Genomic DNA, 27260 nt, shown 5'->3' on the forward strand with positions numbered 1-27260 from the left:
AATCACTGCAATGCTCCACGGCTGAAGAAAAAGCATGTTGGACTACATTTGCTTCAGAGCAGTTAGACATGTCAATGAGATAGTGAGAATGGTAAATGGTAAATAGACTGAACTTATACAGCGCTTTTCCAATCACTTTCCAATCACTTTCCAATCAATCACTTTCCAATCTTTCAAAGAGCTTTACAGTAGAGTCACATTCACCCATTCGGACACACAAAGATGCATTCATTTATACACCAATACGCAGATCAGAAACATATTATGAGAGCGTATAATGTGCTCAGAGGGAAACTAAACTCAACTCTTTGGATGTTATTGTAGATTTGATTGTAGAAAGATTTGCACTGCACATCGCCACAAAAAGCCATGCCAACATGGAATTTGAACTTGTAAGTATTGGGGTGTGAAGACGTTTTTCAGCATATGTTCATTTCAGATGTTACACAATGAAAATAAAATTGAATCGAGAAACACATTGCTTTATAAGTACGTGAAGACGAAGCAAGTAAGCAAGGATTCAAAATATAGAGCCAAGGAAAGTCTCAATGGTTTAAACAGAAACAAAGATGCAAGAATGACCAATCATCCAATTTGAAATAAAAATTAGAGTAGAGGGAATCGATGCCAAAACATTTGTTTCTGGAAAAGTGGTTAAAATTCACACCTGAGCAATCAAGTTTTGACCAAACAAATATCAAATACATTTCAAAAAACATGTTAAATACATAATTACTGTGCCACTCTGCTTTATTAAACACAGCTTGATTTGTGGACTAATTTATATTGATTTCTTTGCATGTGTAGATTACTAGGGTAATTACAGACATCTGGTGTAAATTTCAAGCTAACAACACTGTAGAAAATATTTCCCCTGGTGTATTTACTAATACCAAAGCAGGTCAGCCCGCTGATGTGATTACAACTTTGTCGTTTTTTTTCTCTCCTCTACCTGTTTCTTTGCACCTGTGAAGCAGTAAGAGGAGACTTTCTGCAGAGGCCACCTAAAATATCCCAGGTGCAAACAAAGCTGCCTGCTTTCTGCAGGACCGTACACAAAGGACAAACATACAGCTTTCTTCCTAGGAGGGGCCCACCTCACGAGGGGAGAAATCTACTTCCCACATATTAATGAGAAAAGCGTTCTTTCTCTTCCTGTAAGACCACCTGACTATCATTTGAGAAGAAGGGCTGCTGTAATTTTCAATCACCCCCCCAAACTCCCCACACCACCACTCCACACACACAGAACTCATTGCCTTTGATAGCTGCTGCATAATTATATGAATTTTAATAAAAGCTCCGTACATTAATCTCGGGCCGCCGACAGTCATCGTAAACTTTCAGTAAACTTAACCTTCTTCTTGGTAATAACACTGCAACAACGGAACAATATTTCAATTAGCCAGGCAGTCATTAACTGTGACAAGGAGAAGAGACGACGGGGAGGAGGAGGAGGGGAAAGATACAGAGCAAAGGAGCGACAGGAGGGTGAAATAAATGATCATGGTGTTAGAGTCAGGCGGCAGAAATGCCAGAGCGTATTTACCGAAGCACATTACTCCTGCTTTGAGCCACACAAACTGCCTCCTCGTGAAAAAAAATAAATAAGAAAAAAAAAAATCACAGGAGCAGCTGACACAGTGGCTCGTTTTTTTTTTCCTTTTCTTTTTTTACTTTTTTTCCAGAGACCTTGTTCTGATACACAGTCATAGTTCTGATATGCTGACACCCAAAGGTCCTTGTCCAGCGGTGACTGAACAAGCTCCCAGTCTTTCTTACTGCCATGCTTGCTCAGCGAAAAACTGAACGGAGGACAGCTGCTGAGATTTTAGCACACCACTGCTACATTTTTCAGCTCGACATTAAGAAAAGCCTTCACACTTAACTTTTTGGTTCATCTTTATTGTCACACATTTCTCAGCATTCATCATATGTAGAACTTTTCTATGTTTTCATAGAGATGCACCGAAAAAAATGCCTGGTGACTGAAGTGGGGCGATTTTCGGTTTGATCAGAAATTGACCTGTCAGAAACCAAAAGCGCCTGCTTTTCCAATCTCACCAGTTTTAAAAGACCGCCATCATGTATTTAGGGAGATAAATTAAAATGATAGTCTTTTCCTGTAATGCTAGAGTTTCAAGAGAAAAACAAAAGTTCTGCAATTTATTCTATTGCAAGTTATACAGCAAGTATTAAAGAAAAAGCAGCACAAACCAAAGTGCTAGTAGAAGTTGAAAACAAAACACCTGAGTGTGGATATGCTTAGTGAAGAATGTTTAAAGTTAGCCATTTTCAGTGTCAGTGAGATGAAGCACAGAAAATGCTGGAAATGTTTCAAATTGAACTGCGTTTTTTACAACTAGAGAGATTTTAGTAGACATCAGGAAAACTAGATAGAATACTGTGTGTAATTCTTTTGAGTTTTCAATGTCTGACTTTCATTGAATTAGTTTGATTTGGAAGTGTTTCCTCCTTCTGACATTAATAGTTCCAAAAAAAAAAATTAAATCAGACTCAACTAAAATCAGTTTCAGCAGGTCAAATATTTGCAACAACTGGTAATCGGCCACGAATTTCAGAACGGTGCATCTCTATGGTTCCAACCCTCTCAGTTTGGCATTGTAAAGGTATATTGTTAATGTGGCACTTGATCTTACCTACAGGGTAGCTTTGCGACACACTGGGGCCCAGGTCTGGGTTGGCGCTAGAGGATAAACTGGGCTTGACTTCGTCCAGGCTGGAATTCAGGACAGGGAGCGAGTACTCATTAGCCTGGGGGAAAAAAAAAAAAGGACAGTTGAATCATTACACAACCAAACAATACTGACATGGAAATCCTCCTTTTCTCCTCCTCCATTAAGCACTCCACGCAGGCATGTGTGAGTATAAATTTGGAGGGGCGCATTATGTGTGTGTCTGCGTGTGCATTCTGCAGGGTGGCAGTTCAAGCATATCATGAATGTATTTTGGTATTGTGTGAGAGAGGAAGTGGGATTTGGAGATGAGTGAAAAGCCAAGGCGTCAGCTGGCCCTTTGTGCTTGACTGCTGTCCTACCCCTGATCAGCCAAGGGAGAAAGCAGTTCTGCTTTGTTACAGACGCACCATGTGGTCCTGTTTGAAAAAAACACAATTCATTGTTTCCCTTTAGCTTGTTGCTTTTAATTTGGAGTCTAAAACTCGTAAGAGAAGCACATGCACAGCTTTTGATTTACTCTCGTTGATCAATCATAAGCAAGTTACAGAAAAGTAGACGATGCAGTTCATCTGTTCTGGATTTTTTTATGTTTTATATTGAATATTTATGTGCTTTTCTCCCTAACAATAAGGGAGAAAAGCAACTGTCAAAGTTTCTAACAGATTGTTTCAGAAGGACCACATGGTCAAGATAAAAAAATAATTAAAAAAATACAATTCACAGTTTTTCTTTTATTAGTCAGTTTGTTGCTTCAAATGTTGAGTCTAAACCATTTTTAATTAAAACTCACATTCATAACTATTATTTTTCCTTTGTTGGCATTGAGTACCAATGTAGTGGAAACCAAATTACAGGATGATTTGACTTCAGTTTTTTTTTTTTATCTAGCTGTGTGTTTTTTTTTTATTTTTTTATTTTTTTATAATATCACTTTTAATGTGGTTCATAATTTTTTTAAAACTAATTAGTCTCAGTGCATGATGCCATGGGTTTAGTGCTCTCCACGGATAAAATATGCTTTCCTTCAAAGTGAGTTTATAGTTTGTTTTAAGTTTAAAGTTTTAATTCCCCAGTTTTGCAAAAATGCACAATGTTTGATGCGAAACGTTCTATGTTGATTCAACACAGCATTTACACCAACTTCTACCGTGAGTGCAAATTCTCAACATCTGAAACTTTCTCAACATTTTTTATTTTGAAATAAATATTAATTACTTTCTCTCTGTTAAAGCAGAGAGTTGCATTTCATTTTATCAAATTGTCAAAAAAAAGCACCTAACAAAACATAACATAATAACCTAGAACTGATTTTTCTGTATTTTTTTCAAACAAGGCAAAAGGACACCAACACCAGATGCTGGCAGGTTTTTTTTTTTAATGAGATGAAACTGAATGTTGACAATGTTTTTCCAAAGCCCAGTGTAAGTGGTTCGGTGGGCCGGGGTCCCACAGGGGGGATGCCCATGACCCTGTTCTTGTCTGTCACTATCACAGATAAACTCTAATTGTCTGCTACAACTGTTCGCCGGCACAATGTCGGATGTTTTCCTGTATTCACGCCGGCTTCAGACGCCACACAGACGTTTTATCATGCAGATAAAGGGCAGGAGGGAGAGAAGTGAAAAGATGGGTCTGAAAGGGATGACCAAATGGCTAGCAGAAGTGTGGGAGGGGTGCATCCATTGAGTTTTGCATCTCCAGAATGGGTTTTTAATGCTCCGTGCTACAGAACCCAGACAGTGGCTAATAGGGCCACATTTTACACGTGGAAAAAAACAAAAAGAAAAAACCATGAGGCACCCATGAAAGGGGGAAAGTGCTCTGATTAATATTGCAGTAAATTAAAGCTGATTTTTCTGGACTATTTCTATGCATCCTTTCTCTTTTTTTTTCTTCTCACTTACCTCTCTTCTTTTTTCTGGTCTAACCCTTTCCCCCCTACCTTTTAATACTCTCCCTGACGCTCTTTGTGATTGCAAGTCATTTCCAATTCGTTTTGGTATTGATCTTCCAGTAGGAATCAGTTTTGTAATTAGCTGCAAATTAGGCCTTCTTCTGGAGGTGAGGCCTGTCCCACTGATTTATCACCTGTGTAATTCGCCCCGATTGGAGAGAAATTAAAATGAACTCAATTAGGGGACTGCTTTTTGCTTTATGGGTCTGACTTGTGGTTTGGGGGTGGGGGGAGAAATTAATCGTCTCTTGTTATTTAATTGTAAATAAAGGTTATCCATGGTAATAAGCCCAGAGCTTTTAATAAAAGGTGGTATTTGATTGTCATCTTGTTGTGTGGGGGGTTTGCAGTTTTGCAAATACCAATTAATTTTCTCTACAAATAAGAGTACGGTGTTCATGATTTGCAATTGTTGGATGCTGTTTGCAATTTTCAGGCATGACGATTGTACGCTAGGCATATGGCAGCAACCTTTACCATTGCATACCAATGTTTTACAAAGGTGCAGCTTCAAAACACCTAAAATCAAATCCTTTTCTGATTCTGTTTGGAAAATAAGTTAATTCAGTGTTACACCTCTCTCACTAGCGACTAAACATTGGCATGTCAGCTGTCTAAAAGAAAGCAAAAACTATTTTCCTTTGCTAACTAATTTGACCACAAAAGCAGTGGGGTGCTACTTTTGTGTCAGGCCATATAACAGATAGCTACTGCTAAAAAAAATTTTCTAGAAATTTCTAGAAATCCCATTTTGCCATGGCTAACATTTAATAATTCAGACTTGCACTATTTTCTGGCCAGCATATTTCCCTTTAGATAATGAGGATAAGCAAGGCTGCTCATGTACAGCCTGGCTGAAAAAAAGTATTAACCCTTAGTTTGATGATAAATCAAAAATAAATACATAAATAAATAAATAAAATAATTCACAGGGACAGCCTTTGTCTTTCCAATACAATGTTTTGGTGTTTGATTCTCAAGTATAATGACAATGTTCATGTGTACTTTCCCAAAGCTCACCAAAATATTCTGGCATTTTACAAATAAAAAAAAGGACAAAAAATATAAGCCACCAAACACACAAAAGTCTAATTTTGGTGGATGCTTCTGAAACTGACAATCCAAACTGACACGCATGACCTTGCATTAGCAATAGATGTTTGTTTACCTCATAAACATGCATGTTTATCATACATGACAGATGTTTAACATGTTCACATTAAAAATCCAGTCTAAAAGGATATATTTATTTCGTCCAAAAATCCTCAGAACGTTTGATATGCTTTAATTTTATTAGTTTTATAAGCAACATGCACAAAGCGTTTGCATTCATTTAACTTGTTTTATTCTTTTGTCATAATATTGTACACACACAAGTTCATTATAAAAAAATTATTTTAATTCCCACTGAAGTTGTATATTGATTTTAAAATATCCATAGGGAACAAGCGAAGGGGACCACAGCTAAAGTCTTTGTGTGCACAAACCTGGCTAATGAAGATGATTCTGACTGTGATGAAAAAATATGTCAGCGGACCGCCTGTTAAGTAGCCATTAATTTACAATCAAATAACAACTCGTCATACTTGAGCTGTTTAATTAAGAGCATTTAATTTTAATTTGGACTATATTCACTTTCTGTTTTCTCAAGCCTCACATTCTTATGAAAGATGGCCGCTCCTTCTGAGCCTGAATCTACTTCCTGTTAAAAAGGGAGTCATTACTTTCTACTGTGGCCACATGCTTGCATTCTTTGATGCATTCAGTTGAGCTTTTTTTCTTAAATATAGGAAACATAATACATTTACATTGAAACATTGCATAGCAATGGTATTTTTATTAAAATGTATACCATGAGAGTCTCATCCTGAAACATGCTTCATCTCTCCAAATAAACATATAATGCAGAATTGTAAACAACAAAGGTGAGAAGCATAAAAAACCCCACAAGAAAATCTAGATATTGATTCATTTGATGCTGCTTCACTGTTATTCTCAATTACAGCAGGTATAAGGAATGTGTTTTTCATTAAAAAATCAATAATGTGTGGGAGTTTTCCTGCTGATCCCTTCAGCATGCTTGGATTGTAATCCTGTACTTAGCCACTTTCAGCCATTTTTTAAATTAGCTATTCTTCCTGGAGTTGGGAATTTGTGTGAATGAGTTTTCTGAGTGACTGTAAAATAATAATAATAATAATATAATAATAATAATAATAATAATAATAATAATAATAATAATAATAAAAAGCTACTAACCTGTTCCGGTTTGACATGATCCGAGGTGGGGAAGACGTCGGGGTACGAGGGGCGCTCAAAGACCCGGTCCAAAGCTTCCAGCTGCTGCTGGGTGAAGGCGTCTGCCCTTAGGTGCTTCCGTAAACTCTCCACGCTACCCTGAGAATCACTGTTTGGGCCAGAACCATCTGAACCATCTACAAGAAGAGAGAGCAACATTCGAGACACTGACCCCGGGAAGCTGGCCTTCACTTCAAGCTATATGCACTCTATATTCTGCTCATGTATTTTACCACTGTAAAAGTGTCTCAAGAGAATAAAAATGGAACTGTAATTTTTTTTTTGTCACCCAAATGGCTGCTGTGAGCCAGTTGCTACATCACACGAGTTTTTTTATCTGCACAAAATTAACGGCATCATAATCTGAGATCCCTCTGGTAATTGATGGATTACAGTCACTTGCACAGATACACTCGTTGAAGCAAGTGTGTGGAATGATTAAAGCGGCTATAAGCCCATTACAGTGGTTTTTCACTTTCATTCCCTCCAGAGAATCTCATTCTTTCTTTCTCCACCTGGAATAAGCCCAATGTATGTTAAAATCAGGTGGCTTTTTAAAGTACAATCACCCTTTTACAATTCAATAATGCTTTTATTCTCTTTGCGAATGCACTTCCATTTGGAAGCAGAGGCAGAGGACAAGAGGCTGAATAAAACGGCACAGTCTAGTTCAATCATCCCTGCTCTCCAAACACGGGAATTTTCCCTCCACTGCTGACCTGATTACCTGGCTGTTCGGAGGAGGATGCCTTAGCTTTTATCGCTGTGTGCAAATCTTTAAAACGTTTTTACAGACAGTCCTTTCACAGACCCTACCACCCCCATCAGTGGCTGCAGCGAAGGTCTCCTCCCAGAATCCCAGGAAAGCTTCAGCTCCCTTACAAATCTGTCATTCTAAATTTGCTGCAGATTATGTTCTTCCCTCAGTGGGAGAGCGGTGATATATGATATGCAAGGCCCAGCTATTGATTGCCTGATCTGGTGGCAAGAGGGAGCAGAAATGAACTCGAAATGAACATCATGCCTCAACTCGTTGTGCGTATAATACTCTACTTAATCCCACGTTTTCCCCTGCCATACAATTCAATTGATCAGTCTTGTCTGTGCAAAAGCGCCAATTTAAGAGGGTTAGTGCCTTTCCACCCGGCTCCGTGACCTTTTTCCAGGGTCAAAAGATGAACCTCAAAAACCTCCACAAAAAGGACATGGATGAGCTGCAAAATGGAGTGGAAGAAGGAGTGTGTGTCAGTGAATCTGGAATTGTGTGAACACAAATTTGTGCTGACGCCAAGATGTGGAAGATATCGTTTTTCTACGGTTTGGTTGCACAAAATAACATTTTCTTATTGGATTATCTAAACAGTTTCACAGAATCATTGGTTTATTCTTGCTTTGAAGATTTTCTTTTTTTTTTTTATTGTTGTCAATTTCCTGTACTTTTTTAGTCAGTTTGCAGATAAAAAAAAAACATGAAAATAACACAAGTTAAGAACTGAATAGCAGGAGTTAAAGAAGAAATGCTTACATTTGTGCATTACTGCAGATAGCGGAAATCCACAAATTCTTGAGCTTATACCTGCCTATTTTAATACTTCAAAGACTAAACATACTTTAATATGCAATAATCCACACACTAGAAACTATATTGTCACTTCTGCAGAAGTTAACATCTACAGTTTTTCTTGTCTCCACTCTTAGGGGTGCAGCTAATCAGTGGCAAGAGGAAAAAGGAGCTCCTGAATGGCTGCTTTGCAAATACCAGCAATTTGGAACAAATTTATTTTTCCAAATTTCTTGGAACAAGAGATTTTAGCTTCTCAAGATGCATTATATTTTCAATATGCTATATAGAAAACTGAAATAAAACCCATGAATAATTTGGAGTTACATTCCCGAATACTGAACTGTAAATACGTGAGGGTCCACTGTAGTCGACGTTCCTTTAACTGTTGAGAGCAGTTACTTCACTGTTTTCTTCACAACTGTAATAGTTCATAGAAGGAACAAACTCACAACAACACAGAAGGCATAATACATCATGTCGGCTTTTAGATAGGTTATTAAAGGCGTAGTAATTTGTCTATTAGTAAAAAAATAGAATCCCCTACTGGCTACAAGACAAAAAATGTATAAGTTCACCACAGAAAGTTATCTCTCTTTTTATAAAAACAGTTTAATATCATGAGGAAAGTACAAAAATAGATAACAGTTCTTATGAGAATGGTCAAATAGATTATTATTTAATGGTCAACTATTAATTCTAAAGTCTCTGCAGTTTTTCGTAGTGTAAGCAGTTCTTCTCTTCTTTTACTTCAAACTTACTTCTCGCTTTCAGCAGATTGTATTTGAATTTTGCAAGAAGTAAGACATAAACAATACTGGTCTTTGAGAATGCCAAGCTATTGATTGTCATAAATTTTTTAGAAAAACCCATAAATATGGTCAGCTTATGCCCTAACTGTATACTTAACACTACATAAAGTCTCATCAAACTGTATCAGCACAGCAGAGAAGTCGAACTGCCTTATGAGTAAATTGTTTCTAAGTTCAGAATTAGAAAAGCACAAAAACCTGACTTGTACACAGTTAGTATCTCCAAATAAACTGTCTAAATGCAGCCATCAGTGCTCATTCAGTTTTGATGAGTAATATAATGGTAGCTCTTGTTAAGCACTTGACTTAAAAGGTATGTTATACAATAAATACATAGGAACTCAAAGTCATACATTGCTTTGGTGTGGAGTATTTTACATGGTGCCGCAGTATCACTTAACACAAAACATTAAAATATTCTCACAACATTCTCTCATGCTTAGAGTACTGTTTTACTGTATGATTTCATTTTTGATTAGATGCAACAGACTGTAATGCCTGCATTGTGATGGCAGATATGAATACATTACACTTTAACTACATTGTTATTTTTTGTCTTTAAGTATACTTAACATTGTTTTTTTAAGTATACTACATCTTTGAGGACAAGAAGTCAGGATGATGCATGATGGTGTAACAGCACAGCAAACCTTTTGCCAGACTATAATGTTGGATATAGTTTAAAAGCAAACATTAACAGTTTCCTTGTTTCCAGAGCATAAAACTTTTTTAATATTTCAGAGGCTGACATTCATTTAAAAAAAAAAAAAACAGGAGTATGTACTTAGTATGAAAATGTATTCCTATAGAGTCTTTAAAATCACTTTTTTCCACTACCTGGCATAAAAAATGTCAGGTATTTATTGTGATGATTGGATTCAATCACCAATAGAAGACTATAGAGAAAGACAATAGAGGAAATTCACAACTCTGCCATGACTCCACATTTGAAAATTAAATAAATAAATAAAAAATATGGAAGATAACTGACTAGCAGTTATTAAACAGTTAACTCAAACAGTTAACTTAAACAGAACAAAGGAACAATAAAGAGATTCTGACTGCGTTGTAATTTGAAATCATAAAAAAAAGACATTCTGGTCCAAACAGTCCAAAAATGGCTATATTAGTACATAGCAGCAATAAAGAGGCACATATCCACCAAATCCTAATAACTTCTTTACAAACATACATAACAAGCAAACAACAACTCTGACTCTTTCTGTGACAATTTGGCACAAATAAATAAATCTACACAGCCACATGAATCCCACTCACCTGTTACTGCTTCTCTTGGTCACTTTATCAAGCTCAGTTGCTCTCTTTTCGACCAAAGCAAATAGAGTCATTAATTACTCTCCATCAGCTTGCCTGAGCCACAGCACCTGATCAATACCGCCCCTCACCCACCCACAACCATATTTGTCATTCACCACTTCCCACGCACAAGATGAGCCATCCTGGGTCAAGCTGCACACTCTTCCTCCCATTCAAACTGAAGACAGTCCAATCTGCCCTCATCAATTCTGACAAACCTGCAGTGTTCTGTGACAACTCCATTAATGACACTGAGTAAAGATAAGACTCCCCTCCCAGTTTGTGTAGCAGCATTATAATATTTCTATAATATTTTGACATTATCTTAGCATAATGAACCGGTAGTTTCTTGGTATTTACATCCTGAATAAGTCATCAGTCTGACAATAACCCCAATCAAATACACAGCAGATAAACAAAAATAATCAGATTAATGAGGAGACAGAGAAAAACAACAACTGTTTTAAAGAAGCGAGGAAAGATTGTCTGTCTTTTATATTGGAATAATTTATTTCCCAGCAATAACAAAACTGCAATGACATTCTGGTGGCAAATTTCCTGTTTTCGGATCCTTTCTTCATCTTCTCCTCTGATTGGTCAGTGAATAAGCCACCACATTATTGCCCCATTAATAAAAAGCTGTATGTCTCCAAGTGGAACGCTGAGTTTCGGCTCTGCTAAAAATAGAACAACTGGGGGTGCCTGCTTGTCCGCAAGGTCCAAGATGCTCGTGTATATTGATGAGGAGAGTACGCTTAATGTGCATTTGGCTGTGGGGGGAAACCAATGTAGCCCTAGTTAATCTACACATGCATGTGGAGGACGTGCAGACTCCTAACAGAAAGACCTGGATTCAATTCCTGCACCGTCTTGGTGACAACTATTCTGGTACCCTGAGCAAAAAAGTGATTGTCTTTTTGATGCATTTTTCATCAAACTATGAACACTGCTTAATTAGTTTGCCTTTATTCTGAATTAAGCTGAAATAGAAGTTTTGGATATTAACTTTAAAAGATAAATATAAAGAAGAAAAGCTCCACTAAGTGTCCATGAGTGCAGATTTTCACAACAGGAAGTCAAGGCAAATGTTTGGACATACCCCAAATGAGCTCATTACACAGCAGTGATAACAATCTTTGACCACAGTGGCTCTGTATGTGTGAGCTACATGGCTGTTCATTCTCTCTGCTCGTTTATTGATTATCCCTCGGAGTGATAATATTCATCCTGACATCAGTCTGCATTAACACTCTGGTAACGAGGAAACGGCCTCCATAGGATCAGATAGCCAGCTCCGTAAGACAGACTCCTCTCTGCGGGTTTGGCACCCAAAGGTCATGACCCCCAGCAAGCAGCTTCATCCAACACATCTCTAAGGACTCGAATGAGTCTGTGCGACTCCGCAAACAAAACTGGCTTTGCTCTCAAAAGCCTGAGTTGAGTGGACGATAAAAACGAAAACGGAGGCCTTAAAGTTTTCATTCAATGTGTTTGAAGGTTGAGCTGACATCTTGAAATCAGGGAAAACTTTCTCCAAATTCCAGCTCCGTTTCTCTCCTACCAACACTATAGTTTCTTTACATAACATGGCAACAGACATTCGCTCTTATAACCTTAACAAACCAACATACATTTTTGCAACAACACACCTCTATAATTTCCCTGCCTGATTCAATTCTGGACTAAATGGAATCAAATTAAAACTCATTTGCATCCATTTGGATGAACTCAGCTGCATTTTGCTTTTCTAATTGAATGTTTTGATTATGTAAACACAAATGAAATACTGTCTGTGGAATGTAAAATGTTTGTTCTGCATCACTAAAGATCTGTAATTAGTTTTTAAGGACTGGGCACAAAATTGCTCAGTGGATTGATGGAAATTCAATTAATGAGCAAAACTCCAAATATTTGCAGCTTCTCACTTACTATAAGCTAAAAATGTGTAGATTTGTGCATTTTCTGGAGTGAGCCTAATGGAATAACTGCAAAAATGGAGGTAAATGGCTTATTAATCTAATTTGGATTGTTGTGTTTAGGTCCAGACATTCTGTTGCTTTCTGACTTTCTGCATTCTTCCTTCCCCCCAAAACAGATGCTGGTAAACAGAACAGGGAGGCCTACTCCATCACTCATCTCAGATCCATCATTTTAGTCCACGTGACTCGCAGAGAGAAGAAATAATTAAATCATAGAATACGGTCATGTACGTTCAGATGGTCAGTGGATATCTCTGCTCTGGAATTGTATGTTTACAATCTTTATCAGGACGTTTTTCAGCCTGGGTTTTGATCATAAATCAAAAAAAAAAAAAGAAACTCAACCAAAAGCAAGAAGGCTGAAATAAAGTATCATGCTTGACAGGCTCATGTCAGAGGTTTGTTTCTGTTCACTTTATTCACTGGCAGCTCTTAATACAACAGATCGGTCTGACCACCATGGACGGTATTGGGGTAAAGGCTGCAAAAGTGCTTTAGAATAAAAAATACGTACATGTTTTGACTCAACCATGTAGTAGACACCATAGGCAGAAAAAAACAATAACATTTTGATTATTCGGCCCTAAACATATTTCTACTGGAACTTGTTTCCCTGGAATTTATTCCTATTTTTCTACATTTCTACATTAGGGAAATGCACACTCTGTTTGAAAGGAATGTAAAGCTCCCACCATTTTTCAAACCCACTGTTCAAGAACCGGTTCCAGCAACTTTACAACACAAACATTCACTTTTCTCCTCGGCTCTAGTTAATAACATTTGATCTGAGTCACAAAAAGTACCCAATCCTTTGCAAAAAGGTGACATATCAAGTTCGTCACGCTACAAATTATTACAAGTTGTTTCATTTTCAGATTATAGACAACATTTTCTGAATGGCATATTCCACATGTGTTAAAAAAAATGGTTTCAAATGACAAGAAGAGAAAAAAAGATTCCTCTTCCTGTTGGTGCTATCGTGTTGCGGGATTTTTATGCAGATATTGGAAGAAAAAAACAGCTAATTCCAGATTCTGTATTACTCAGTGGACTTTAAAAGTTATGATTTTGGATACTTGTGAGCTCAAAGTTCAGTCCCCGAGAACTACTGTCTTCCAGCTTCAAGATGCATTCTTCTCTAAATCAAATGAATGGCTTGTTACCAGGCCTCAGGTGATGAGGGAATTCGTTCCATTTAGTTCAGTGTTATGGGAGAAGGAACACAGTCAAAAGCAACAGGATGGTACGTCTCGAGGACTGGATTTGGAAACCCTGCTTAGGTCAGGCAATAGAGACAGAGTGGGGTAAAGAATCAGTTCCTGTTGTCAAAACCTGCCTAAAAAATATGGTAATAAGTTGTAGCTATGAACAGACAGTGTTGCAGGTCTTTGCTGCTTTTCATTCCTCCTGAGTCTTTGCTAAAGTAAAGAGCCAATTTTCTTTTTGGTGTGAAACTGGAAAATCTAATTCAAATTTTGAAATTCTTAGATTGGGTTGGTTCAGTCCAACCTGCATCAGATTCTACGCTGATTATATTTGTAAAATCTTTATTTATGAAATAAATAAATAAACGAGTTCCCTAATACATACCTCAAATTTATATCTGCTGGGTCACAGACTCAGATCGATTGATAATATTCTAATCAGTCTATCAAGGTGCCATTTATGCAAAACTCACCTCTAACTTCATATTTTCTGTGTGCTCAGGTGGTTTCATACTGTGAATGAATGAAATTTGTTTCTAAATACTGACAAATTGTCTTTGCATTCCTCAGTAAAACACAGCTTGAGCTCCTCTTTGGGTTTCTTTTCTTTGTTTTTTCTCAAAGCAAACAGAGTCAGAATCAGTGGGGGTGGTGGAAAGCTACTTGGATGTTAATCTGAGAAGTAATAGCTTTTCTCTGCAGAATTGTGAATTCTAATACGTGACAATTTGTAAAAGGCTCGGACAGCCGTGTTCACCAAAGGCTGGGTCACCGTCTCCAGGGGTCTCGCTTGCATTCCCGCTCCCTGTCCGTTCGCAACAATAGCTGCCAACTGTAACACGGTGCTTTTAATTTGCAATAACACGTGACAATGGTAGATTAATGGCTCTTATGACACCTGTGTCCCTGAAGCTCTTCTAGCAGAGACCCAGTGTACATAACGTGTGTCACACTACATTATCTCTACATCCTTCCTGTAATGGGGAGGGGGGGACCTTTTTTAAGGGCACTGCTGACTTGGAAACTTAGGAGCTGTCTGCATGCTTGGCAGAGAGCCACAGACACGGCCTAAAACAAATACTGGGAGCTCCACAGCCAATCCATTTTACTGGATCTTGTGTTGCTCTCCCCTCCCCTGTCCCCTCTCTTTCCCCTCCTCCTTTTCCCTCCGTTTGTTTTTTTGTTCGTGTTTGATAATGACTGCTTGTGCCATAATAATCATGAGGCTTACCAACTTAAATAGAGCTCAGGGAAGCTACTGCGCTGTGAGGAAATTTAATCCAAGCATTAACGCAGTATAGACTACGGCCTACTGAGCGAGGTAAAATATGTCTAAATAGCAAACAAGGCATCGCGAAAACACGATAAAATCAACAAGCAAGCACAGCAATAAAACTAAGGGCATTTTTTTTCTCTTAACAGTGAGTTTCGGAAATTCCCAAATGCAGCTGCTTTTTGCAGGATATAGTCACATGCAGTAAATTACAAAATCCATTCGGATCAGGCTTGTTTTGAAAACAACCTGTCGACAGGTGGGATTTCTATTAATATCTGGTAATATGGTAATCATATATGACATGTTTTCATTAGTTGTAAGCAGAAAATAATCAGAAATAAAAGCTTGAAAACATTAGTCTATGTGCAATATATAATGCATTTCACTTAGTGAATTGTGTTCTAAAAATAAATGAACATTTCTGGCATTCTAATTCATTGAATATAAGTATTTTCTTCATAGACGAATTGGGGCACCATAAACAGGTAGATGATACACTAAGTTTAAAAGCTGCTTTTTGTGATGCTGTGCTTCTTAAATAACCTCGTAAACATGCAAAATATTTTGACCTAAAATAAAGAAACTTTTTGGATAATGACCTACAAAGACAAAAAAAAATTGAACCAGCCAGATCAGACGTCTTGATTGAAGAAATATAAATCCTAAAAGACTGTAAAAACTGTAAAATAAATTATTCATATTATAAATATTACTGAAAATAAGGATGGAAATCTGTGCAGAATGCAAGCTCCAGCAATATTCACATTTATATTACTACCAGATTGTAATAAACAGCGTAGAGGAAAACTTTAATCAGACTTCTTGTTTATTCTCATTTCAAATAGTAAGTTGGCAATATTTAAAATAAACTTAAAATGACATTGGCTCAACATAATTAAGCTTGAAGTTATATAGAAACATAATTATACTGTCAAATAAATAAATTTAGGAGCTTAATAGTTGTAAATTACCTAAAATAATTTCTGCAAATAATTACATTCATTGTTTGTGCTGAGTGGCTGCATTTTTAAGAGTGAATGCATGCTATTGTTGATTCCCACAGGCCACATAAGCAAGTAATAAAACTTATTAAACAATCTTTATAAGAGAAATCACTCAAGAAATGACTGTTTATTACAGCAAAAATCCTAAACATGCTGTCACCTCCCTAAAAAAAGTATTAAAATTTTGCTTTTTTTTGTATCTCTTTTAGGTGAGGTGCTCTTTAAGAGAAAAGAGCAACAGGACGATTGTGTCTACAGGGTAGCACCTTGTGTAATATACTATTCCTACAAACTGTGGCCCAAGGCAAGACATTCCTTTTGCAACCATGTGTGCATGCGTGTACATTTGTGTGTTTGGCCAAGTTTATGTTGGGGAGAGATAAAGTATCTGTGACTCTGTGGTTTCAGGTAGACACCAGGCAAGGCACTGAGGGAGTACATATATATAAAAACCAAAACTCCCTCACCACTCTCAGAGCAAGTCCTGCTCTGACACAAACACAGACCCTTCCACACACCCACCGCACAGCTCTCTTCTCTTTCATTGTAACGCTGGCCGAGCACCTAAATCATGGAGATGGCAACACATCAGGGGAATCATTTGAGGCTGAATAGCTGTAGAAACATGGCGCTGTCAGCTGGAAGACCTCCACAAAAAAAGAGCCCTGCCATTCTCCCCTCAAACACGCTGCTTATTCCCCTGCATGCCCTTTAATACCTCTTTGCCCTTCAGAAGCAATCTGCATAGAAATGCCCGCATTTTATCATTCAGTGACTAGACATTACACCCCGGCTAATACGAGAGGGTCCTCGAACGACTGAAAATGAACCTCCAGAAAACACCAGACGTTTGCATTATGCCCCTGCGATTGCATCTCTTACAGGGAAAAGACTTGATTATGTCATTTGCCATGTCCACGTCATGCTGGTTTTTATATCTTTGCCAGGAAATCTACCTCTGACAGGTCATTAGTCATCCCTACCCTCCCCACACGCACATAAAACATCAATTCCACTCAATATCCCACAAACCTCTCCTTCAACCCCCCCTCCGACAAACGCCAGAACAAAGAAAGACGCTATGTAAACTGCCATCGAGCTCTGATTAGCTCTCGTTCAGGAGAACTGCAGAAATAAGGCACTCATTCCCCACCCTGTTTGAGATAACTGCTCCGTACCCATGCATGCCTTCTAACTCGGCTGAATCTGTTTAGCCATTCTCATCAGCTTCTTATGTAGTGACATTAGGGAGGCCTATTGCTTACAGAACCAATAATCTATATCGCCTCAGGCCTCCTTATACCCACCAACCCAGCAGAAGAAATGAAGCTACTTTTGGTTGTTGGGAGGTGAGGGGGTGGGGGGCTGAAACGCTCTCCTCAGAGCTACAGCAGCTTTCTTGACTGACCTGTGTGGTTGGCTACATCATCTTGACATGTAATTATCTAAAGCCCTTTAATCACTTCCATAAAGATTAATTGCAGGAGACAACAGCGGAGGTCGTGTCTTCAAATCAAAGGACTCGTTGGCAGGTTGACACAGCGGTGTAACGGAGTCCAGACTCAGGTGTTTTATAGGGGTCATACTGGAACTGAGGCAGGCTTTAATGCAAGCTCAGCACAGAGGAGTTTGTAGGATAAAGCAATTCAAAATGCGAAACTTTCTTTCAGCCCTTTTAGGCATTATTTATTCATTAAATCTTAAACATGGCCCTCTTACCGTCATCTCTTTTTCTCTTCTCTCCGTTGGATCGAGGAATACCCAAAATCCCGTTAATGGAGTAGGATCCCGCAGGGTCATTGGAGGCGCTGGTTACAGGTGGGGAAGCCGTGTTTGGTACTGTGGGAAACGCAAAAAGAAAATTAATTGATTGGCTTTTTTATTTTGGACATTTAAAAGTGAACAAATGTATCAACCTATATGAAGCCATCACATTTACTCATTCAATTTATATGATTGAAAAGGAGTGTAAATCTGCTCCTCTTTAGTGCTGGTTACTGAGTTTACAAATCAATTTCTGTCAATATCAACCAATATGCATAGTTTAATGCAAGTCCACAAACACACTCATTAGGCAGTATGTACATAAGAAACTAAGACATTAATTGCGTGGAGCTATATGTTTAAATTGAATATGTCTCTTAAATTATAACACTTTCTCTGTAACAGAACGGTTTAATCCTGACAGTAAATCTTGGTGTTCTAATTTTGTTCTTTTCTTGCTAATAATGATGAGGTAATTAACTTTTTAAAGTCTTTTTTCCACAGCTCCACCAAGAGAACAGATTTTTGGCTTAGAGTGTGCTTAGTCTTAGTTTTTTCAAACAGGTGTTTGCATGTGGTTAATATGAGGTTTCCAGCACATTTTACTACTGTTTTTGTCAAAGCTAATGGGAATTTGATCTCAGGTACTCTTTTTCTTTCTTTATACAGGAATACAGGAATGCCATGAATTTTGCTTTGATTTAAGCTTAGGTGACCAAATACATCCGTTAAACCATCTGCTTTATTCTTATGAATTTGAAGTTGCTGTACATTTTCACCCACCCATCAGCAAATATCACATTTTGACCTTTGAAATACTTTTTTAATTAATACATACGCATATTTTTTGTCCCTACACAGACCTCTGTGATACACCACACGCAAAGTCTACTCACAATTAAACACACTGATCTTCAAATCGATCCCAGTTATTGAAGTAGTTTTGTGTTCAGCTCAAAGCTAACCCTGTTGTCCTGTAACTTTTCAATTTATAAACCACTATGAAAAACTGATACAAGAAATTAAAGTCAGAAAAGTTCACATGAAAAGAACATAATGTTTATTATCTCTTTTCTGTAAAATATGAAGATGCATAGATTGCTTTTTGTTGTGACTGCTTAAACTTGTCTTTAATAAGAATATTTTAGTAAGAATAAGGACAGACCTTATATTTTATTATGTGTAACTCTTTATTACACACAATAAATATTTTATTATGTGTAACTATTCATCTTAAACTTCCTCCAGAGGATAGAAAACAAGTATCTGGTTTGATAAAGCAGGTTTTTAGAAACGTACAACCTTAGTTAAAGATTTGGGGTGTTTAGAAATACTAAGTTTCTTTTTTTTTTTTTATTAAAAATTATTCTGACTGTAAATTCTGTTTTTTCATCAGTTTTCACATTTTTTAAATTTACACTGACAGTAAAAAAAAGTAGCTTTTATCAGAATTGAAGCAGTTTTAGAAATGGTTCCCGGTTTGTGTACAGAAATTGTTTTCCATCTTTCAGTTAATCATGGAATGTACCAATTTCAAATGAGAAGTTGAAGATTTAACTTAATGTTTCATAAATAATCCCCATCATTCATTTTACAATTTTTATTTAAAAAAATTTATGAAAATTAACAATCACATGTGCAGGTTCTGAGATGGTAGTTCTTTACCTATTGTATGACCGGGCGTTGAAAGCGATGATCCATCAGGAGATGGATGGAAAGGCTGCTGGACCTTTGTTCTGATGATCCTGGAGCAAAAAGAAAAGAGATGTAATGAGTGGTTTTCAGTCAACTTGTATCCAGTGAAATGTTTTTTTCCAAATACGTTTTATGCAGAGAAGTATAAAAGTGTTTACCAAAGATAAACAGACATAAAACCATTCTAAAAATGATCAAACTAAGGAAACAAACAATTAAAAAATGATCAAACAGATATATAATTTTCGAGGATAAGGAAGTGAGGAAATGCAATCAAGTCATCAAGCAAAGAAACATTAAAATGTCAAAGCCAAAGTAGATATTCTTCTGCTTTTTGGGGTCACATCAGGACGATAAGAACAGTTGCCGATTCTATTGTCTACTTTTCCAAGGACGCGTCTGAATACAAATCTTTATACACTAGTTTTTCTTCAATGACTCGCTTTTACCTTGCCGCCGTTAAAAAAAAGGAGTTTTCCTTTCAACTGTCACCACATGCATGCACATTATGCAGGATTGCTGAAAAGCTGATGCAGTCAACTGTCCACTGTCGCTACTCACTTGCTCAGGAGGTGGTATTACTGCAAAGTCAGCGCCTCAGTTGACTGCTCTTGCTTAGTTCGAAAATGTTTTACCAACAGGCAAAATAACTTGGCTGCAGTGTTTTACAACTCGGATCAAATTACAATGTTATCGACTCTGTCTTAGATGCAAATAACTGTATATTACTGTGTGCAAAATGTATCTATTTATTTTGGAGAGCACCTTAAGATTGTATTTGTTCCATTCACCGATGATTACAGATCAGCTTCTGGTGATTGTTAAAATCTTTACTAAACCAATAAGTTTATGCAGAAACATCTGAAACTGCAAACCTACCTGAACATATCTGTTTTCAGTTTGCTTTTAAAAACTGAAGACAGTTTTTAAAAGTAAGCCTTTCCCTACAGACCGGAGAAAAATTTGCCTCAAGTAGTTTTGTTGCTCTAAGGATCAACGGGAGCCCTAAGCCCTCCAGAACCAGACCCGTAGGACATAAAGCTGGTCTGATCACCAACATTAAGAAAACTTCTTTTATTTTTTTTTCCTCTTATTTGAGCATCATGGCAGCTTCCAAAAATATATTTTGTGACAAAATTATCAAATTCAAGTCGTTCAGAAACATGGATGTGGTCAGTGGTTTTGTCATAAAAGCTGAAAGAAAAAAAAACCCAACTCTCTACTGCACTTTTTGGTCTGGGTGAACTTGCAAACAAAGCATAAAATCACATCAATTCACCTCAATGATCAGCTTCACTGGCTCTACCTGGCCCACACTAATCAGCAGCCACCACCTCCACCCACTTGCCCCCCGCCGCCCTGACCCACCCAGGATGGAAGGGGTTTCACAGTTACCGATCAAACTCAACCCATGGCCCCCCATGTGCCAATGCGGATGAGGTTGTATTGATTGAGGCCAGTGTGAGGAAAAAGTTGGGGATTAGTCACACGGGCAAACAGATGCAAATAGAAAGCTATAAATTATATGTGACAGGAAAGCAATAGTTCCTTATTGCCTTGCACAAGCTTACGCCAGCATTAGATTCCTTTAATCTGAATGGCACTCGGGGAGAGAGGGAGCTGTCACAATAATTTGTAAACTTTAAAACTATTCATCATGGATGCCGTGGGAGCCCCTCACCAGAGGTTTGCTGAGTGATTTCTGTGATTTTGCACTTTTTGTCCTCTGTATTCCTAAAGATTAAAAGTAAAATCTGAGTTATTTTGGATCGTAATATTAGCGCAGGAGCCTGGAGGTTTTCAAGAAATAAATTCGACAGTGTCACAAATGAAAAAAAGCATGTATTGATATTTTAATTTTTTTCTTTTCCCTCCCCCCCACAACAGTTATTCGACCCCTTGACTTGTCTGCGCGACATAAATTAAAAAAATTTTATTCGGTGTCCATGTTCTTCATATTGAATAAGCAATTTAGCAGAATGAATTAATGACCTGCTTGTTGCTGAAAATCCCCTGAAGAGATATTAAAATTGCTTTACTTCTGAATCAATAATATCGAGCACCATTGAAGACTTTTTCTTTTTTTTTTTGTTAGTTTTTATTTTTTCTTCACTTTATGTCAAGCAGAAAGTGTTGGTTTTGGCGGCTCTTTATAGCTACAACACTAACTCTGTTGTATTTAATAATGCATGCAGGAGAAAGGTGTTTAAATCTAGCATCTTCTTTTGTTAACGGTTCTGAGGTCAGACTGTCTCCCACTGGAATCCACTGAAGCACCCAACTGGAAAAGAGTTTGGCTCCAGTGTTTTTTATTATTATTATTATTATTCTTTAAGCATCTAAAGAGAGAGAAAAAAAAGTCTTCTGTCATTTGAATGTTTCCAGTCATTTTCTTTTGGAAATCTCCAGTGACAATCTATCTCAAAATTGAACCGTTAAAGATGTGTTCATTTGCTACATCAAAACAAATTCTTCTTTCTTCTTCTACAAAGGATTTTTTTTTCATGTTCACTGTGGGTGGCATTGGATTACAGAGCAAGAGAATGAAAGGAATAAGGTTTGATATATGATGTGGGTGATACGGCCTTTGCCCAGGGAGCCAGTGTGTCAGGGGTCACCAGAGTCCATACAAAAGTTTCCTGTAATTTTCCCAATTAATAGGTTTCCTCCTACTTACTGTCAAGTTCAGGCAGTGGAAAAGTGAGTACACCCTGTACTGTGCATGATGTAAGCATCGTAACAAAAATATGGCCTTCTGTTTAGAACAAAGTTGGCATTTGGTTGCAGACTCCTAAAAGCATGAAAGTAAGGGGCTATTACATAAAATTTTTGCGATTCTGGATTACATTTAAATAGCTGTTCTAAATCTAAAATAACAGGACTCCAATTGGTTCTGAACAGATATTGTTTTAAACACGATTTGAGAAAATCTTTTTCTGTTTCAAACAAGATACAGAAAAAGACGTTTAAGTACATTTTTGGCATACTACTTTAATTTGGGACAGTAAATAGACCGATTAAACCAGGAGTAAATCATCACTAGTGCCACACTCTTTAAACACACTGAATTTATGTAAAAATAATTTATTTATGGAAAAATAATTTTCTTAAAAAAAAAAAAAAAAGCTAAAATTTCCTCCTGTTGCTTGCCTGGGGCCACCCAAGATGGAAATTCACACCAGCTCTCGTATTTGGTTGATAGAATTACGGCTCTTTGTATTCAGAATTTAATTTCCTCATATAAACAAAGACACACAAAGCCTCCCCCAATTCCATCTTCCTTTCCAAAATAGACCTACCTTTAATTGGAATTGGAAAAAAATAAGTTATAGCTCTTTTGATTATATTAACGTACATTTTGAATTTATCACATACATGTGTCTGAGGCTCCTTAAATGGGGCTTTTTAAGCAGCCACGAAGCATGAAATGAATTTTCTTCAACCCCCCCCCTTTCCTTTTTTTTTTTTTTTGCTTTCTCTCTCTCTTTCTCTCTATTTAAAAGATGTCTTGTGTGGAGCTGTCCAGGCTCTCCCATCAGCTCATTAAAATGTAATGCTGATGCTGCCTCTATATGGAACAGTGCCTCTTAACCAAAGTTCATCACCAGGGATCTCTGGTGGTGGTGGTGGGGTAAAGAGAGGTGATGTGAGGGGCCAGAGGCCCCTAGTTTTGGGTGTAGCCACAACAAAAAACTTCAAACATTTCAAGAGCAAAATTTGCTCTATATTTTGACCTGATGTACTACAAATATTCCTCTCGTATGCATTTTTACGCACCATTATCTTCGAATGCAACAATATATTATCATGAGATTTTAAGCATTTGTTTTAAATTTTGAGTTAAGCAACATTTTACAAAATAAATAAATAAATAAAAATCACCAGAAATGCCCTCTTTTTCTCTCCCTCTCTCTTTCAGTGCAGCCCTCCTGCACTTTAGATGCGTTAAAGAAAATTGGCCTGCTTTATAGCGCCACGGGATTCTGGTCACCGCATATTGATCGGTTTTCATCTCGACAGATTCACTCAGTCCTGGATGTACAACTGCTGATTGTCAGAGGGAGGGAGACCGGAGGGGGGTTGATCTCAAAGATTGAATTGCACCTCTGAGAAGTCGCTCCAGCTATGTGCTGCTCCCGCAGTTGGCCGCAGAGATAGGCTGATGTGATAAACTATTGTTTTATTTTTATTTTTTGTCAGCTCCCTTCATTATCCATCCGACATCAGTTAGATTTAGCTAAGCTTTGTTCCTTTTTATATAATCATCATTATTATGTTAATTTCCAAATTAAATGCCAACACAGCCTCATCTTTTGATTATCTAATAAAAATGATTCATGTGATTTTTTAAAATAATTTTAATATTTTCTAAAAATGTCAAAATAATAAAATAAGCCAACATCAATTATTTTTGCTATTAATATTTTCAATTACTAAAATAGCTCGTAAAATAAAACTAAAAGATTATTATTATCATTAAACATAAATCTAAGCACTACAAAGCAATACATATTTATAATAAGGTAACTTTTGAAGCTGCATATCATTTCTCCTACCTATTAATAGATGAGACGCTGGGAACAGTGTCGTTGTCGCAGATGCCCTCTGCCAGCAGTCTGTCTCTGATTTCCCAGGCAAACATGGTGGGATTTTGTCTCTTGTAGTCTGCGATTTTTTCCACTACTTTCGGAGTGGCCACTTTGGGTTTGGACCCACCGATGACTCCAGGCTTGATACTACCAGTCTCGTAGTATCTGCAAGAGTTGAATGCGCAACAACAAGAACAACAAAAAGAAATAAGAATGTTAAAACCTTTCATGCATTTTTAAACTCAGAAGTGTTAAAAAAAAGGTGAATTCTTTGAAAAGTGACTGTTTTTGGAGTTTAAGTAAGAGTGGAACATTAGAAACAAACGAAGCATCGCACGAAGCAACGTGAAAGGAAACAGGTGCAGTGTCAAAAAAACGACGTGACTTTTAGGGAAGTTTTGCGCCTCTGATTTACCCAAAGTTCCCACCTTTAGGGGACTGTGAAGACGAATAAAAAATAAAATAAAAATAAAATAAAGAAAAGCACGCTTATTTAGATTCAAGTTTGCCTTTCCCGGAGAATCATCCCCTTCCCCACCTCCCCTCTCTCTCACCTGCCGAGGATCTTGCTGACGCAGCCGTGGCTCACCCGCAGCTGTCTGGAGATGTCGCAGGGCCGGACGCCCTGGTGGGCCAGCTCCACTATCCGCTGCCTTACCACGTCCGGGAGGGGTCTGCCGTTCACGAACACCCCGCCGAGCTGGTTCACACCTCCGTGCCCTACGTGGGACACAACAGCAGCAAAAACACACAGACGTAACATTACATAAGGTCGTTATGAAAAAAAATAATAATAAAAAATAAAATGCAAATGAAACAAACGTGGATAAAAACCCCCAAAAAGAATAGGAAAATGATTTACTACGTTGTAAGAAGAAAAAAACATGGAGTGACGGACGAAAATTGTGATTAATATATAAATAGTTTCGTTTGAAAACTTTTTTTTTTTTTACTTTAATGCCAGAAAGGGTGCTCACGTATCTTGCTTTACGTAATTTTTAAAAATAAAATTGTTTATTTCCATATGTATTTTCTTTTTTTTTAAAATGGAAAATACAAATATATTTACAATAGGGAACAATTTTGAAATGAAAAAATATGTAGGCCTATATATTTTTTCCTTAACTTTCCAGTATTCAAAATAGCCAGACTAATTCTACTGCAAAAAAATATGACTGGATAATATTTCGATAATAAGATAAAACAAAAACCCACAAAATGTAGTAATTACTTGCTAAGTTCAGAAATATTTATTTTATGTGAGATTCTGACCCATTCTACACTTCCGCGTAAGTTTACATCGTTTTTTTTTTTTTTTTTTTTTTTTTTACCGTAAAAGTAATAGAAAATACAGATTAATTCCATGAAACAAAATACTTCATAACTGTTCTTTACTCTCATCTGCACCCACTGTGATATTTCTGCGAATCACTCTCAGGGCTCATCATTCACGCATGCATGTTGATTATGTTCCCCTACAATTTAACTCTGATTACTCATATTGCACATCATCTTGTAAACAAAGAGGTAATCAATTATGGAGAGCTACTCCTCAAATTAGGATTAAAGCACCCTTTATGCGCATTTAAGTTGGATGTAGTTGCACGGATAATTTGAATAATAGATGTGTAACTAATATGTCCTGACTTATTAGGCCTTGCACGCGCATATGGGCGCGCGGAAAGATTCAGGTTGGGTGCACGCGTAAAATAGAGAAAGCACCTGCTGAAAAGCGTGCTCTTTGTTTACTGTGACACATTTCATTTTTATTGCATATTTTGGAGGCGTTTTCACGGATAATTGTAAATATAAATAAATAAATAAAGTGGGGAATTCTAATTAGTTTCGGAACTGATATTGGATAAGTCACAATTAGTCCGAAATGTCTCAGTTTGGCCTTTGTTCTGCGTATTTTTATGCGCTATATGCTGGCTGCACTTTAACAACTGCTGCGCTGCGCTACAGTGTGCAGGAATTAAGCGTCTTCCTTTTCGTGTGTGTAAAAATATATTTTGATCCATATGCACGCGTGTAAAAAGCTGCAGCGGCAGGCAAACTCGGGTTGTGCTACTTACGGTGCATCGCCGTGAAAGGGTCTGCTTTGCAGTGAATATCCATTGGATAGCAAAGGAAAGACAGATAATCAACTGAAGTCGCCGTTTCGCCTTCCTATCGAGGGGGGAAATTGTGGAGAAAAAAATGTGATTCTAATCGATGGAGGGACTTATAATTTGGATCCCCCTCCAGCCCCGATCCGATGGCAACTTCTTCCCCTTAAAGTTCCCCCTCTTCTCTCTCTCTCTCTCTCTCTCCTTTTTTTCTCAGCAGTCCCGTCCGTCAACTGGATGTCTTCTTGCAGGTGCACTGCATGACGGAAGGAGCGCTTCTCAAAGCTGGAGGTAATTCTCACAGCATGCCAGCACCGAACCCGGTTCCTTCTTTTTTTTCTTTTTTCTTTATTTTTTGTCTCGCAGGAATCTCTCCGTACAGGCCCCCCCCCGATATGTCCTCAGTCCTGGTGGACTCGATTCACGGACGAAGAAAGGCTCACACGCCGGCTTCTGGCTTTCTTGGCGCAATAGGCTGCGTGAGGCTGGATTTTTGGAGCTGGGAATGAAGCCTCTTCTCTGTGTCTGTGGTTCTAAAAGCTGCAACCCTCCTCCTCCTCCTCTTTCTCTCCGTCCCCCTCCTCCCCTCTGCAAGACCCCCTCTTTGCTTATATGGATGACTTGTCAGACAAAGGCAATAGATGCCAACACTTTGTGATTCGCCAGCGCAAAAAAAAAAAAAGAAAAAAAGGGGGTCCAAATGAGGAGGTCTCTGGTTCTCTGACACACAAAAAAAAAAAAAAAAAAAAAAAGAGGAGGGGTAATAAATAAGAGACAGGGTCCGACTTGCAAACATGTGTTTATTAGACAGTAGAAAGTTACGCTCTTGCTTACAGTAAAATTTGGAAAAAAAAAATGTATCAAAAATAATGAGAACAAATCTTTGTGTCTATGTCGGACAAAGAGCACATTATATTAATGATAATAAAAGCAATTCTGAAAAAAACCGGTGACTATATATATATATATATATATATATATATATATATATATATATAT

At 37.5% G+C, this 27260-nt stretch overlaps 1 protein-coding gene across 2 annotated transcripts in view; it reads right to left on the reverse strand.

Moving 5' to 3' along the window:
- Positions 1-26777, reverse strand: part of pax2b (paired box 2b) — a 36815-nt gene extending 10038 nt beyond the window's left edge. For both annotated transcript variants that reach the window (XM_055043080.1, XM_055043081.1), the window contains exons 1-7: positions 26229-26777; positions 24708-24873; positions 24121-24318; positions 19535-19614; positions 17825-17944; positions 6913-7088; positions 2661-2775 (exon numbers count right to left, since the gene is read on the reverse strand). In XM_055043080.1, coding sequence (XP_054899055.1) covers positions 2661-2775; positions 6913-7088; positions 17825-17944; positions 19535-19614; positions 24121-24318; positions 24708-24873; positions 26229-26271 — 898 coding nt within the window. In that variant the 5' untranslated portion in view covers positions 26272-26777. The remainder of the gene's footprint in view (positions 1-2660; positions 2776-6912; positions 7089-17824; positions 17945-19534; positions 19615-24120; positions 24319-24707; positions 24874-26228) is intronic.
- Positions 26778-27260: the final 483 nt, after the last annotated feature.

This window comes from Poeciliopsis prolifica, unplaced genomic scaffold, assembly GCF_027474105.1.
Source record: "Poeciliopsis prolifica strain line A6 unplaced genomic scaffold, Auburn_PproV2 SCAFFOLD018, whole genome shotgun sequence".
NCBI lineage: Eukaryota > Metazoa > Chordata > Actinopteri > Cyprinodontiformes > Poeciliidae > Poeciliopsis > Poeciliopsis prolifica.